A 14,084-nucleotide genomic window follows, 5' to 3' on the forward strand; every position below is an offset into this window, starting at 1 on the left:
TTTAAATCTTCAGTAACACTTTACTTAAAGCAGTTTTAATAAGACTGGCATGACACCATCATGATCATGATTGACATGACACACGTCATGAAACATGAAGGAGATTTTATGCACATTTATGACAACTGTCATTAAGTGTCATTCGTTCAATTGTGTCATTTTTAATGCAAATATGACATTGTTTGAGATGACTTTGTTATGACAATTGACATTAACCAATACATTATAACTTGTCATGACAACTTGACATTAACAAGACAACAAAGACAACATAACTGAGCACTTTTTACCAGCAATACAAATTAAATTTTGTCTTTAAAATGTCATTAAGAGTTAATACTCTGTCAAATAGTTTTATAACAGCGTCATGAATATTCTTCAGTTCATCAATTTTTTTAAGTTTCCTACGGGTGTTAGAGAAAAAAAATCATCAATCAATCAATAATAATAATAATTAAAATTGATAAAATTATATTTTATTGCATGAGGAGATCAATTCACCTAAAATTAAATGAAAACAGTACAATAATGGGTTAAGCCGTGCAGCAGTGGGTCCATATCTCTACAAAAACAGTTAATTACATTCAATTAATTAATTAAATATTTTGTTAGTGATTTTCTTAACATATTAAGTATAATCTTTTGATGCATCTGTTGCATTTTGTTAAGGTTTTTAAAATTATTTGACAAAGTATTAACACTTAATGACATTTTAAAACTGCAAGTTTGATTTGCACTGTAGATGAGGTCAAGAAAAATATTCATTAATTTATAAATATTCATAACCCTAGGTTGCCCCTTCAAGTAAAGTGTTACCAAATTTTCTTGTTCAAATTATCTAGTCAAAAAAAGAAAGAGAAGTTACAGTCATATGTACTTCAAGGGAAGAGGAAGTTTTATCTTTAGGACATGTTTTTTTTTTTTTTTTTAAGATACCTGGGAAAAGACTTTGATGCTTTGAAGGCCACTTACTGCAATTTGATTATTTAAAGCATGCACACTTATGTCTTAATTGGTCACGTTGTTATTTCTGAATCTAAAGCTCGTCTTGATCACCCACACTCCTACACCCAAAGCTAGAATTAGCTTCAAACCTAAAGCCAGGGCGAGCATCAGCATGAGGAGGGAGAATGAATGTGGTGTGGTTGACTTCTCAGGAATAGGAGGCAAAATGTAAAGCGTGGCTTGATCCTTTCCCAAAGAGTTTGAGGCTGTGCAGGTGTACTGTCCCCCAGGTTTAACATCCAGAAGTTCACTTGATGTGCGGTATTGGCCAGCAGCATCATGAGAAAGAGCCAATGCGGGGTCGTCTTCGAGGATCGCATCTGGTGCTATCCACTGAACATCAGGAAGAGGAGAGCCTTGAACATGACACAGGGCTTTGATGCCAGATACCGCGGTGCCCTCGGCAGACAAGCTCAGGATACGGGGTGCAGCTGGTAGCAGACAAACAAATTATTTAGACGCTCATTTGATTAATCAACATCCATGCTTTCCAACCATTCGGATATGTGACCATTTATGACATCCAGTCTAAAGTTTCCTAATTTAATTGTGAAATTAACTGCATCAAAGTTTGATTTTATGCATTGATTTAAATCTTTGACATGGCCTTACTCAGTCAAATGATAAAGATATGAAGGTTATATTTCACAGAATGTTCTTTATATTATATAGCGTGGTTTTAAAAAATAGTAAATTATTAAAAATTATATTAGCTGGGTTTTTCAAACAAAATGCATACAATAAATCAAAATAGTAGCCAGTATTTAATGTATTCTGCACAGTAGGAACTGAGGCATGGTACACTAAACCTAGCCATGGTATCAGTGTTACAATGTATTTCCACTGTATGCTGACTAATCATAATGTACTTTGCATGGATTAGAACATTAGATGGGAACATGCAAACATTACTTCATGCTTGAATACAATTTGCCTTGAGTTACACAACAAAGCGATTTATTCTTACCCTCCACTCTTAGACGAATACCCAATGTGTTTTCAAAGCTTTCATGTGGGTGCCCGTGGCTTCCTAGTATCTCCACACGACAATAATAGCGCCCGCTGTCCTTTAAAGTCACGCTGTTGATCCTGAGAGAAATGTCGTGCTGTCTGTGGTTGCCCTCAAGGCGGTAACGCTGGTCCTGGTCTGGCTTTGATTGGCACTGCTGGCTGTTGTTAAGACTCGTGCAGTGGAACAGCACTTTGGCGGCCCGTCCGTGCCCGAGGGTCCACATCACATGCATGGAGGAGGGATGGGTGTGGTGCGGGTGAGTAAAAGAGCAGGACAGCACTATCGGGTACCCTTCAATCGCCCTGACCTCTGTTGGAACTTTCATGGACCACCCTTCATTATCCTTGGCCGTTGCTAGAGAATGAAGTTCAAGAAGTCATTACAAAAAAAGTTAATGAAAAACACATGAACACACTTATTTATTCTTATTTAAAGTTTCTCACCTGCAGTGTAAATGAGCAGCAGCAGATGAAGAGGTACACTGAAGCGCTGCATGTCCATGATCGCAGACGGTCTGCATTTATGGTTCTGCATGAGGAATCAACTAGCGACATGTTCCTATTAATGACTCACTATCACAAGGAGACACATTGCTCATTCTCACATTCTTCAAATGTATATAAATATACACCAATTATGACCACCTGCCTATTATTGGGTAGGTCCTCCTTTTGCCACCAAAACAGCCCTGACCTGTCGAGGCATGGACTCCACTAGACCTTAGAAATTCTTTTTTTTAGCAATTTCAGCTACAGTAGCTTGCCACACGGGCCCACGTGCATCAATGAGCCTTGGTCGCCCCTCTTTTGATAGGTACTGATCTTGTCAAAGTCGCTCAGATCCTCAGACGCTTGCTTTTCCTGCATTTTCCAGACACTTGTCCTCAAAGTTGATGTGTTAGAAGCAGAAAAAATGCAAGCAAGCATAAGCATCTGTGCGACTTTGACCAGGCCAAATTGTGATGGCTAGACGACTGGGTCAGAGCATCTCCAAAACTGCAGCTGTTGTGGGGTGTTCCCGTCGGTCTGCAGTGGTCAATGCCTATCAAAAGTTTTCCTAGGAAAGAAAAGCGTTAAACGGGCGACAGGGTCATGGGCGGCCAAGGCTCATTGATGCACGTGGGGAGCGAAGGCCGGCCCGTGTGATTCGATCCAACAGACTAGCTACTGTAGCTGATATTGCAGAAAAAGTAAATGTTGGTTTTGATAGAAAGGTCTAGTGTAGTCCATTTCTCGACGGGTCAGGGTTTGGTGGCAAAAGGGGGACCTACCCAATGTTTGATGCTGTGAAAACACTGCGAACTTTCTCATAATATTACATTTTGTGTATCAGGGACCTCCTATATTTCTTGTTTTGACCACTGAAGACAACGTTCTCCTTATGATGCATTATTAAAAAGCACCAATGAACCGAATAATGACTTTACATTTCCTTTGTGTACTGTAAGTGTGTATTAGTACATGTTAACGATATGCAAAAGGTACCCCAAAGTAAACGATGACGTAAGTTATCGTCTCCAACGTAAATCTCTTTTCTTGGACTACAACTAGTGATGGGGACGAGACCGCCTATGCAGAGTCCGACTCAAGACAGAGCCTTTGAAGGGTCGAGACCCTCCGTTGGTTTTCAAATACAGTTGAGTCCGAGTCGATGAGGAAGCAAGTCTGAAGAAGTCGAGACCAAGACCATAAAAACATGTCCGTTTTCAAATTCATGATTTAATATCACCCCAGTTTATAATCAACAGTTAGGCCTACAGACTAAGCTAGATTGGGAATTGTTTAGAGGAGCAGTCTTAACGTCTTAATATGGATTATGCTTTTACTATCCCTACCACATGCATCATCTTCTGCCTACTTTTCTAGAGATAAATAAACGACTCTGATGGCAGTATCTATGCATTGCACCATGGGATGTCATTTTCAAATACCCGTCAACATTGCATTTTATTATTATTGTTATGTGTTGTGCTTTATGAACATAAAAAATGTGTTGGTCTCAAAGGACTCGGTCTTAAATTACGAGTCCTTCTCCTCCCAGTGTGATCCAAGACCGAGTCAAGACCGATTCGTTGAAGGAACAAGTCCGAGACGAATCAGAGAAAGCAGAAATCGGTCTCGAGACCGGACTCGAGTATTACATCACTAATTACAACAAACACACGGATTCTAGGCAACAGTTTACTTCCTGGGATTAGTGATAGACAAGACCGACATTATTATAATTCCTCCCGCTTGGACTCTGTAAGGTAATTCCTGTTAGCATTGCATTGTGTGCGAATCTTTCAAACATGGTAAGGAGCGTCACATTTCCAGCTGACGTCAGAGGTATTCAGACCAATCCCAACGTACAGGTTAGCTGGCCAATCAGGGACAATCCGTGCATTTCAGGATGACAGGGAAATCTTGAGCTACAAAAATGTATGGTATGAAAATAATGTGTTTTTTACACTCTTAGAAAGGATGTATTAATTTTTTTACACATCTGTGTGCATTAACCTTTTAACACATTATGTGTCATTTTGTGTTGAAATATAACACAAGTTGTGTTAAAAGTATACACAATATGTGTTGTTTCAATAATAACACAGAGATGGGTGGATTCTGGGACAACGCATTTAGTGTGTTGTCCCAGAATCAACACTAATGTGTTGTTTTAACAAATTTTATTTCTTAGAATTTGACCATAAACCACACGAACACATTGCATTATACCACATACACGAAATAACGTTTTTTTTAGCAATGAAATTGGTGCTCTTCAAAGTGCTGGTGAACGAGGAATTGATTCCAGAAAAAAGCGAACACAGAACAATTAAAGGAATTACCTGTACTTACCAGTTTACTAAAATGCAAGCAGACAGTTCCTGATTTTGGTAATTTAGTCATTACTTACTTCAGTCAACACTGAGTTTCAGTCTGAGATTCTGGATTGCTCTGTCTGAAGATGCAAGATTTTGTGTTTGTCTTGCTTTCTGTCCTTTGTACTCCTAAAGGTATTTTTTATATTTTTAAAAATGAGACAATTAAATTGAATGTATAACTTTTGAAATTAACTATTTAAATCCAGAACTGAACCTCTCATTATATGAGAATCCTCTGTCTTCATCTCCAGGTTTAACAGGTGTAAACTGGAATGTAGTTGTGCAACCCCAAGTCAACGGCTTTAAGGGTCAAAATGTGATTCTTCCCTGTGTCTTCACACACCCAAAACAAGCTACTTACACCAGCAAGATCACTGTTAAGTGGATACAGCACCGCTCTGAGGACCTTATTTTTCACTGCAGTCTACAGAACCAGACGGATGGGCAGAATCAGGAATGCTATCTGACATCACCGATGCCATTGTGGCTCTCCGGCAATCCCAGAAAAGGAAATCTTTCCTTGGGTATCAGTGACTCGCAGTTTACTGATAACAAGCGGTACATTTGCAGGGTGGAGCTGGATTATGAAAGTTACCAGAGCAAGATCAGCACACTGCTTAATATCACAGGTGAGAGCCGAGGCTGACATTTTCACAGCATGTATAAGCATGCTGTTTGAACATGCATGAAATTACTGATGATGATTTGTTTGTGCTTATCCACTGTAGGTCCGGCGGAGATCCTCAATCTAACCCTGGACTCAGAGGCTACAAGTAAGGGTGGGTTGCTGAAGTGCATTGCCCGTGGGAATCCAGTACCATCCGTGAAATGGACGTCCTTATCTGGATCGCTGGGAAATGTTCCAGTGTCCAAAACTGACCAGAGCAACTACACAGTCATTAGCTCAATCCCATTCTCTGGGCAGGACGTGTACACCTGCCAAGCTGTGAACTCACTTGGTCAGGCCGAGAGAACATTTCCACCAAATCAACAAACTGGTCTGGTGTGGATTAGTGTTTTTGGATGTTTGCTGCTTCTTGGGCTGTTTATTGGTGTTGGCGTTGTGGTGAGAAAAAGTAGGTACTAGTCATTAAAATCTTACATAATGTAGGTGAAAAGAAATCATTTGTTCAATATTTTCTAATCTGTTTTATTTCTTTTGGAGGGAGGAGAGCCATGCCACAGTAAGACAAAATAGTATTCACCGCATTTCATTGAATTTTGCAGAAAATTTTTGCACATATTGAAAGAACACCTTTTGTTTTAATTTTCCAGGAATTATCCTAATTATCCTTTACAGATGGATAAAAGCTGTATAGATCAAGTTAATAAAACACCTGTCTATGCCAATGTCAGTATTGGTGAGTATAATTAATTATACAACTATTGTTATTATATTGTAGGCTATACAATCTCAGGAACTTGTGTCCTTTATAGCTCAGTGGTGGAGCATTGTGTTAGTAAAGCAAAAGGTTGTGGGTCTGAACCCAGGGAACACATACTGATCAAATGCATACCTTGTACTATAAGTTGCTTTGGATAAAAGCGTCTGCCAAATGCATAAATTAAATGAATGAAATTGCTGCTTTCGATTAAAGGCACACAAGGCAAGTCTGAGTATTATTTGTCTACTAGCTCCCCCTAGTGTCTGGGAGTAAATGCGTTCTATATCTAAGACTATACGAGACTGAAGGACACCGGGTCGGATACAGCGAACTTGCAAGTGGGGTATTCTTCCTACAGACGGTAGGGGCGGGCGAGAGAGTCTTCATTCGTCATGTATTGAGTCATTTAACCATATACCGACTTACGAAGATGATTTATTAACATAAAAATGCTGCCTTGTGTCCCTTTAAAGGGTGGCATTTAAATATGTAAACATTTTATAATAGGCTACCTTAATTATGTTTATATTTAATTTTATATAAAATTAATGAACAATAACTTACAAAGCGTGAGCTACTCAGCTTGTGCCGTTTAATCTACAATTTAATGTATTAAGAAAGGAATGATATTACACTCACATTTTCGGATGAATTGGTGAATACTTTAAAAGTGATGTTTTTATACATGGTGAAGTGGATTATAATACAGTTTATAGGCTACTGGAATTTTATGGAGAAGGATAAAATAAAATTGAATGATATTTTTTTCTATTTAAGGTGAAAGACGTTTACCACCAGAGATACCAGTCAAATGTGAGTACTAGATTGTTTAGGGGTGGTTTCCCGGACAGGCTTTAGCTTAAGCCAGGACTAGACCTTAGATTAATTAGTAAATATAACTAGTTTTAACACACATGCCTTACTAAAAACATTACTTGTGTGCATTTTGAGGCAAAACAAAGGGCACTGATGTATTATCAGATATATCAGGGCAAGTGGTTTCAGTTTGGCAAGTGGTTTCAGTTTGGACAGCTCTTACATTTATTTTAGTCTAGGACTAGTCTAATCCCTGTCTGGGAAACCACCCCATAGAGTCATATTGTATAGGGTCTGGGCAAAAGCTAATTTTTTCAACCTGTGCATCTGTATTTTCTTAGGTTTGGATGAAACAACTTATGGTTACAGTGACATCCAAAAGAAATAGAACTATTACGTGTTACAAACTAACAAACAGTAATAATTATCTGTATTTTGCTTTTAAAATCTACTAATAAAACATACATTTAATTTATTCTCCACCTTTGACATCTTTTTTTAAGAAATAGGCGAAATTGACTCGTCAGAAACGATTGATCTGGATAATGCTGCATTCCAGACAACACGGATTTAGGATGTTTCCGACATCAAAACCGGAAATAACGTCTGAATTAAGCAACATTAAATGTACTGAGTAACAGTAAACATCAATGTTACAAATGATTTAGTATCATCAAAACTTTTTTTACATCACTTTTTAGTAACATTAAAAGAGCATTATTTCCTGGTTGAGGTGGGAAAAATAATATATAATTTAAAAATCCTAATTCTTAATAATTTTCATTACTATTCGAAGTTTGTAGTTTTCCATTTAATGTAAATTAACTTGTAAATAACGTTACCTTTGAAAAAAAAATGCATGAACGCTTTCACGTTGTCCCTGCTATTTTTCTCAGCACTGGTCAGTACAGACCAATCACATTAATTTAGGATTACTGTGTCAAATTTTAAAATAATAGTATATTAAAGATTCGTATGTGGATTGTTATGTATCAGATAACAATATTTAAAAAAAATATTTTTAAAAAGTATGCGTTTCAATCATAGACTGTAAAAATATGGACGTAGTGTCTGTGACGTCACCCATTGGTGGTTTGTGAAGAGCCTTCTAAAGCCAAAGTAGGCGGTGCCTTCCGTCGTCATCTTGGCCGCGCGTCACTCGCATATAACCAAAAATGGGTAAAGAGGCGGGATGAGGGTGAAGCAGAAGTGGCTGGTTGCTGAAACCACGCCCGCCTACCGCGACTTTCTTTAAGGCTTAGTATAATTTAAACGATAAGTTCCCAAAAAATTCACTCACCTCACAGTTGGCATTAGAGGGGGAAATTAGCTATACAGACCAAAAACACTTTTGGTACCAGACTCCAAACACATATTATTTTCTTGGGAATTTTAACATGGGAATTGCCCTCCTTTTGGAACCAGCCTCTACCGGCCAATAGATGAATTACAGTTTAAGTCACTTCCGTATTGGCTTCATCAGAGAGATCGGAAGTTTCCCCCCCGGTTTCAATATACGTATTATTTTTTCGATGCAAAGATAAAACGTGCCGAGATTTAAATGCGAGATGCAATTTTCTGAGCCTCCAAGCGCCCTCTTGTGGACGAATATAAATACTGCACGTTTGCCATAAACCGCTATTCCCCCTTGCTATGGTCACACCCAGCAACCAGTTTACAAACTGTCGGAACAATTGATGCCTGTTGAGCAGTTACATTATATTTTATATGTAAAGTGTCTTTTATTTACCTAAGTTTCATAAGTATATCAAAATGTCTCATACTATTGTTACTACAACGACAACAACATCATCGACGTCCAATGGAGGATTTTGCAACCTCGGTTATGCTCGTTCATATCAAGGGTTGCTGAAAATCGGCCAAATGGTAAGAAAAGTTATACTTTTATGACATTGTTAATTTTAGACTGCAAGATTATATAAATGTACGTAATCTTAAAAGAAGACAGACTGTTTTATAGATGCAAACAACACTGTTATCACTGTAACGAATTTACGGAACTTAACACTTTTCGTCATTAGCTACTACAGTTACGTAAGATAAGTAAACAATTTATTTTTTATTAAAGATACAAATGGTCAATGTGAATGCATTATTTTACCGACAAAAGCACCATAGTGACATTTTAGTCAAATAAGGTAAACCAAGTAGTCTACCATGGTATAACCACCTAATAAAATCACTGTAACATTAAAGGGTTTTTGCATTTGTGTAGTTTCAGGGTGTAAATGTGTGTTGCAGCTGGGGGTAGGGTGGAAATGATAGTTAACAAACACACCCACATTCTCAGTAACAGCCGGATGCTAAAATAGCTCAAGTGTAGAAAGATTTGCAGTGAAACACTTAGGGTGTGCCTCCATGTAAACCCAGATTTTATAATAACACTTTTCATTAAGTTTGCATTAGTCAACATTATCTAACAATACACAGTACCCATAAAGCATTTGCTAATCTTATTTAACCTCCTAAGACCTGGTGTGTCCACATTCATTTTTTTGTTGTTTGCACCATAAACCTTAATTCTGTGTAACTGGAACCTGTTGTACACAAATGTGGACAATTACACTGCTTCATGTTCAAAGACAAATATTTGGTTATTATATAATTGGTTCTTCCTAACCCCAAATAGCTGGAAGAAATCTAAAATGCAAGCCAAACCAAAGCTTGGGTCTTAGGGGGTTAATTTTAATATTAACTTTTACCAATTCCTTTTTTTATATAAATAAAGTTGTGTCTGTTAACAAAACCCACTAAAAAAAGATAATGAATTAACATAAACAGACTTTGAATAAACATTAACAAAGATGAATATATGCTGGAAACAAAAGACTGCTTTGTGTAAGTTAGCTAATGCATAAAAAAATGTTAATGAATGGAACCTAATTGTAAAGTGTTACCGATTTTATATTCACTACTCACTTTAGGCCTTACTAATAATGAAATACATGTTTTATTATACTTAGTAATCATGTTATCCTACATTTTAAATAGCTTCACATCTGTATTTACCAGTAAGAAGAGTGTAAGTACAGTAGATGATTTTAAACATTGTTTCTTTTTTCTCATAAAACTTTGTTTCGAGTAGGTGACCCTTTTGATTGCCTTCCTGTGTGTTCACTGTGCGCCAGGGTGGACGGATTATTCTGCATTCCGTTACTTTGAGGTGGTCACCGCGTGGTTCCTCATCGTCTTCCTTATCTTTTTTGTGATGTACCTGCTGAGGCTTCAGAGTAAAATCGCTTGCATTAACTGGACATTGACAGTAAGCCAGCTCTTGTCGTTTCACACAGTGACTATTTTTGATTCATTTCATTGGCATTTATTGACTTTTTCTTGCAGGAGTTTTTACATTACGCTGTGGGAGGCATTCTGGTCTTTATCGCCTCTATCGTCGCAGCCGTGAAGAGTTATGGGGTCTCGTCTTTAATCGCTGGATCTGTGAGTTGGCCATCACTAAATAGCAATCTTCTTTTGTAGTACTGAGAAAACAGGAAGTGCATATCTGTTATGTTGCAAAAAAAATGTTGGGGAGGTGTCTGTGTGAGTCTTTTACGGTAAGTCATATTTGTAGAAGCTTCTTAAAGGGATAGTTCATCCAAAAAAGAAAATTCTCACTCATATTGCTACAAAACTGTATAAATTTCTTTTTTTGATAAACACAAGGAAGATATTTTAAGAAATGTTTATAACAAAACCGTTCATGGCCATATTCACTTCCACAGTAGAAAAAATAATACTATGGAAGTGAATGGGGCTCATGAACGGTTTTGTTATGGTTACTTGCATTCCTCAAATATTTTTCTTCGTGTTCATCAAGATAAAGAAATGCATACAGTTTTGTAACACCCATTTTTGGGTGAACTATCCCTTTAAAGGGGACATACCATGAAAATTGGACTTTTCCATATTTACGTCCCCAGTGCTTTTATCAACCTATAAAATGTGAATAAGATCAAGCCAGTAACTTAGTTTTGGTAAACCATTCTTCACAAGCATGTGGAAAAAATAGTTCATTGAAATTTGGCTCCCCTGGTGATGTCAAAAGGGGATAATATCGCCCCTTAATCTGCACCACGCCACTGCCATTCAGTGCAGAGATCAGCTCATTTGCATGTTAAAGGACACACCCAAAACGACACCTAAAAGGTGACAAATTTAACATGCTATAATAAATTATCTATACGATATGTTGAGCTAAAACATCACATATGTACTCTGGGAACACCAGAGATTTATTTGACATCTTAAAAAAGTCTTGTAAAATGTCCCCTTTAAAATAGTGCATTTACTAATTCATCTTTTATTAAATATTGCTTTATAGGTGTTTGGCTTTATGGCTACTTTTCTTATTGCCATCAGCATATGGACCTCTTATAAGGTCACATGTGGCTCTCAGCCAACCGGTGAGTATGGCATTGTTTAACCAGTATACAGAAATTATATAGAGGAAATAAATGACCTCTCCAATTAAAAGATACTTAACTTTTCAGTAAACAGATTATCAGAAATAATAAGGCTTTGCTCTTTTCAAGGTGCAGCCGTGTAACATAAAGGATGAAATGGTATTAAAAAGTAAGTAGCAGAGAAAAGATTTTCAGTTTGTTCAGATGATGACCTGAACAGGACCATTTTGAAACCCTTCCTCTTAAAGATGCTGTATACTGTAGAGCGGATTCTTCACTCAACCTGATTTTTTGTTATCTCGTCCTGCTCAGCGACTGGGATCAAACTCGAAATTTAGCAGCTGTGACACTGGGTTACTTAAAGAGTGGATTTTGGTTCGTTTATTGTTATTGTGTAAAGCCAAAAAGGGCCATTTATCCACAAGAATGTTTACATTATTTATTTGATTTTATATAATGTGTTGTAGATTTGATCTAGTGCCTGCGATCACAGTATATTGTGGCTAAAGTGAGAAGTCAACTTGAGTCATTGAAGTCAGCTTACAGTATTATTATAAAAGCTGAAGTGTTTTTGCTATTTACAGTATCTATAAACGATGTTATAATATGCACCAGTACTGTAAATCTTAAAGGTGTGGCTTGAATGTTCAAAGCTTTTGTCAATGTATTTTGTACACTGCGCTTAACAAAAAGTGTTTTACTTTCAAAACAATCCTGTTCCTATTTATTGTGATTTTTTTAAAGCAGCATATGTTTATGAGTAATATGCATAACATTTACATTTGATGGATATAACACATGCACTTGGAGAGTGACTGTGTTTATGGGAAGTGCATGGGTGTTCCTTGGCTGTGCTGTGAGAACAGGAAAACACTTGATGGTGCCAAATAAGGGCCATGTGGAAAGAGTGGACGAAACTGGAAACATGACTCATGTTCATATCTACTTTAGCTCTGTTTATTGCACAGTAAAGCCAGTTTACAAAGCTTTCACACAGGGTAACTACCATAAGGGGATTTTTAACATGGTGCTTTGAAATTTACAAGCGTGATTTGTTTGAATGGAAACTAGTAAAAGAAGATCTACAGCTAGCAGATTCACAAGAACCTTGACCAACAGCGTTTCTGAAACAACGAAATGATTGGATTGTAAGAGGAAGTTAACAAAATTTTACTAAATGAGGCAGCTGTGCTTTTGTCCAAAGTGACTCAAGGTGAAAACGGGTTTAAAAAAAAGCCAGAATGGAATAGTTGCACAAGCAGAGAAGTGCTTGCTTTTTAAAATAACACATTTTTGCTATGAATTTAAAAGTTTAGGTAGCTTAAAAACATTTAAGATTTTCAATTAAATTTTAATGATGACACAACTGCTTATTTCTGTGGTGTTAACAGGAAAGACATAATCACCACAGTTAACAACAGACAAATCACCACAAAGTTAGAAGCATTTAGAAGTCAGAAAACTTCTTGAAAATATTTATCAAAAATGTAAATGAAATTGGTGAGATCTGCAGTTTCTTAGCATAACACCATATACCCTAAATGCAACATTTTAAGGAATTAATTTAAATAATAAGAGTTATTTTGATAAAAAGATACAATGCACTCCTCACATCAACCATTAAACTTTACACTCAAGAAGCAGTCTAATTAAAAAAACTTCCATGTTTTCTTTAAAGAGGTGACATTCATTGTTGTAACACAACAGACATAAAGTTGGGGGGGGACATTTATAACATAAATGAAGTTAGCACTTTAATTCAAATAGCTGAAATTACAATATAACCTCTTAATTGTGTTGAAAATGTTGTAATAAGATGGATACTGAAACATGAACATGCACAAATATGTAAAGCAAAAAAAAAAAACCGCAGTTTTACCAGTTATAATCCATTTTAACTGTTGCAAAGCATATTGTCCCCATTTGTCACCGCATATGAAGAATGATTCGGATACAACTCCACAAATACTAGGTCAATGTTATTAAAAACAACCACAAGAGGGCACTGACCCCAATACACAGAAAAAAAGAAGCTACAAGGCACCGCAAAAAGTGGAACGCGGATGACGTCAGAGTACCGCGAGAGCGATTGGAAATTAGATTCTCCCTATGATTTAACGAATCGCGCTCGCGGTACTTTGACGTCATCCGCCTGTTGGTTCATGAAGTCGAACACACCTATCGTTTGGGGCCGTCGTGCATGGTTTTCATGGTAGTATCTTGCAGATAATGATAGAAACACAATAAACCTAAATATCCCTTAGCCTCTTAATAAATTAAACATATAAGATATAATGTAAGATATTTATTTTAAACTACTCAAGTTAAATACAACTTAAGTACATTCTAACTTCACAAGTCATTTATACTGTTGATGTTTCTATTTTGACCAGTTTGAGCAGAAGTGAGTTACTGTTTTTAATAAAATGAGCTGAAATTGTACAACAAATTATTTTGACGAGTTCAAGTAATGTTAAACAAAACCGTAAGTTGGTTTTTTAAATGGTGTGGTGGCGCCCTCTGGCGGATGAGTTACGTGCAGGGGATAGTTCACCCTAAAATGAAAATTCTGTCTCATG

General features: G+C 36.9%; 3 protein-coding genes across 6 annotated transcripts; 2 read left to right on the forward strand and 1 right to left on the reverse strand.

The window, feature by feature from the left end:
* Positions 1-2,643, reverse strand: LOC135717694 (sialic acid-binding Ig-like lectin 15). The gene is made up of 3 exons (XM_065239883.2): positions 2,461-2,643; positions 1,973-2,371; positions 1-1,436 (listed from the first exon to the last, which is right to left on the reverse strand). The coding sequence occupies exons 1-3, from the start codon at positions 2,549-2,551 to the stop codon at positions 1,009-1,011; spliced, it is 918 nt and encodes a 305-aa protein (XP_065095955.1). The 5' UTR covers positions 2,552-2,643; the 3' UTR covers positions 1-1,008.
* Positions 2,644-4,911: 2,268 nt separating this feature from the next.
* On the forward strand, positions 4,912-8,015 carry siglec15l (sialic acid binding Ig-like lectin 15, like). The gene is made up of 7 exons (XM_065298598.1): positions 4,912-5,012; positions 5,132-5,509; positions 5,609-5,956; positions 6,046-6,064; positions 6,156-6,241; positions 7,043-7,078; positions 7,423-8,015. Exons 1-7 carry the CDS (start codon positions 4,964-4,966, stop codon positions 7,467-7,469), a joined length of 963 nt encoding a protein of 320 aa, XP_065154670.1. The 5' UTR covers positions 4,912-4,963; the 3' UTR covers positions 7,470-8,015.
* A 699-nt stretch (positions 8,016-8,714) lies between these two features.
* Positions 8,715-12,217, forward strand: cmtm7 (CKLF-like MARVEL transmembrane domain containing 7). Of its 4 annotated transcripts, none has more exons than XM_073811547.1 (6): positions 8,715-8,968; positions 10,188-10,364; positions 10,442-10,540; positions 11,424-11,505; positions 11,635-11,680; positions 11,713-12,217. In XM_073811547.1, the coding sequence occupies exons 1-5, from the start codon at positions 8,855-8,857 to the stop codon at positions 11,646-11,648; spliced, it is 486 nt and encodes a 161-aa protein (XP_073667648.1). In that variant the 5' UTR covers positions 8,715-8,854; the 3' UTR covers positions 11,649-11,680; positions 11,713-12,217. The 4 variants fall into 4 exon arrangements, with proteins under 4 accessions (XP_073667648.1, XP_073667649.1, XP_065154671.1 ...); XM_073811548.1 differs by having other exon boundaries at positions 11,641-11,680; XM_065298599.2 differs by having other exon boundaries at positions 11,635-12,217.
* The last annotated feature ends 1,867 nt before the right edge of the window (positions 12,218-14,084 follow it).

The sequence above is a fragment of the Paramisgurnus dabryanus genome, chromosome 13 (assembly GCF_030506205.2).
Source record: "Paramisgurnus dabryanus chromosome 13, PD_genome_1.1, whole genome shotgun sequence".
NCBI lineage: Eukaryota > Metazoa > Chordata > Actinopteri > Cypriniformes > Cobitidae > Paramisgurnus > Paramisgurnus dabryanus.

Bases quoted from the DNA above. Each gene is read 5' to 3' on its own strand.
- LOC135717694 (XM_065239883.2), bottom strand. From the start codon at position 2,551: ATGCAGAACCATAAATGCAGACCGTCTGCGATCATGGACATGCAGCGC. The intron at 2,372-2,460 runs GTGAGAAACTTT...TTCATTCTCTAG, and splicing joins GCTGCTCATTTACACTGCAG to CAACGGCCAAGGATAATGAA. The intron at 1,437-1,972 runs GTAAGAATAAAT...GTCTGCTACCAG, and splicing joins TATTCGTCTAAGAGTGGAGG to CTGCACCCCGTATCCTGAGC.
- cmtm7 (XM_065298599.2), top strand. From the start codon at position 8,855: ATGTCTCATACTATTGTTACTACAACGACAACAACATCATCGACGTCC. The intron at 10,365-10,441 runs GTAAGCCAGCTC...TTTTTCTTGCAG, and splicing joins GCATTAACTGGACATTGACA to GAGTTTTTACATTACGCTGT. The intron at 10,541-11,423 runs GTGAGTTGGCCA...ATTGCTTTATAG, and splicing joins CGTCTTTAATCGCTGGATCT to GTGTTTGGCTTTATGGCTAC.
- siglec15l (XM_065298598.1), top strand. From the start codon at position 4,964: ATGCAAGATTTTGTGTTTGTCTTGCTTTCTGTCCTTTGTACTCCTAAA. The intron at 5,013-5,131 runs GTATTTTTTATA...CTTCATCTCCAG, and splicing joins TGTCCTTTGTACTCCTAAAG to GTTTAACAGGTGTAAACTGG. The intron at 7,079-7,422 runs GTGAGTACTAGA...GTATTTTCTTAG, and splicing joins ACCAGAGATACCAGTCAAAT to GTTTGGATGAAACAACTTAT.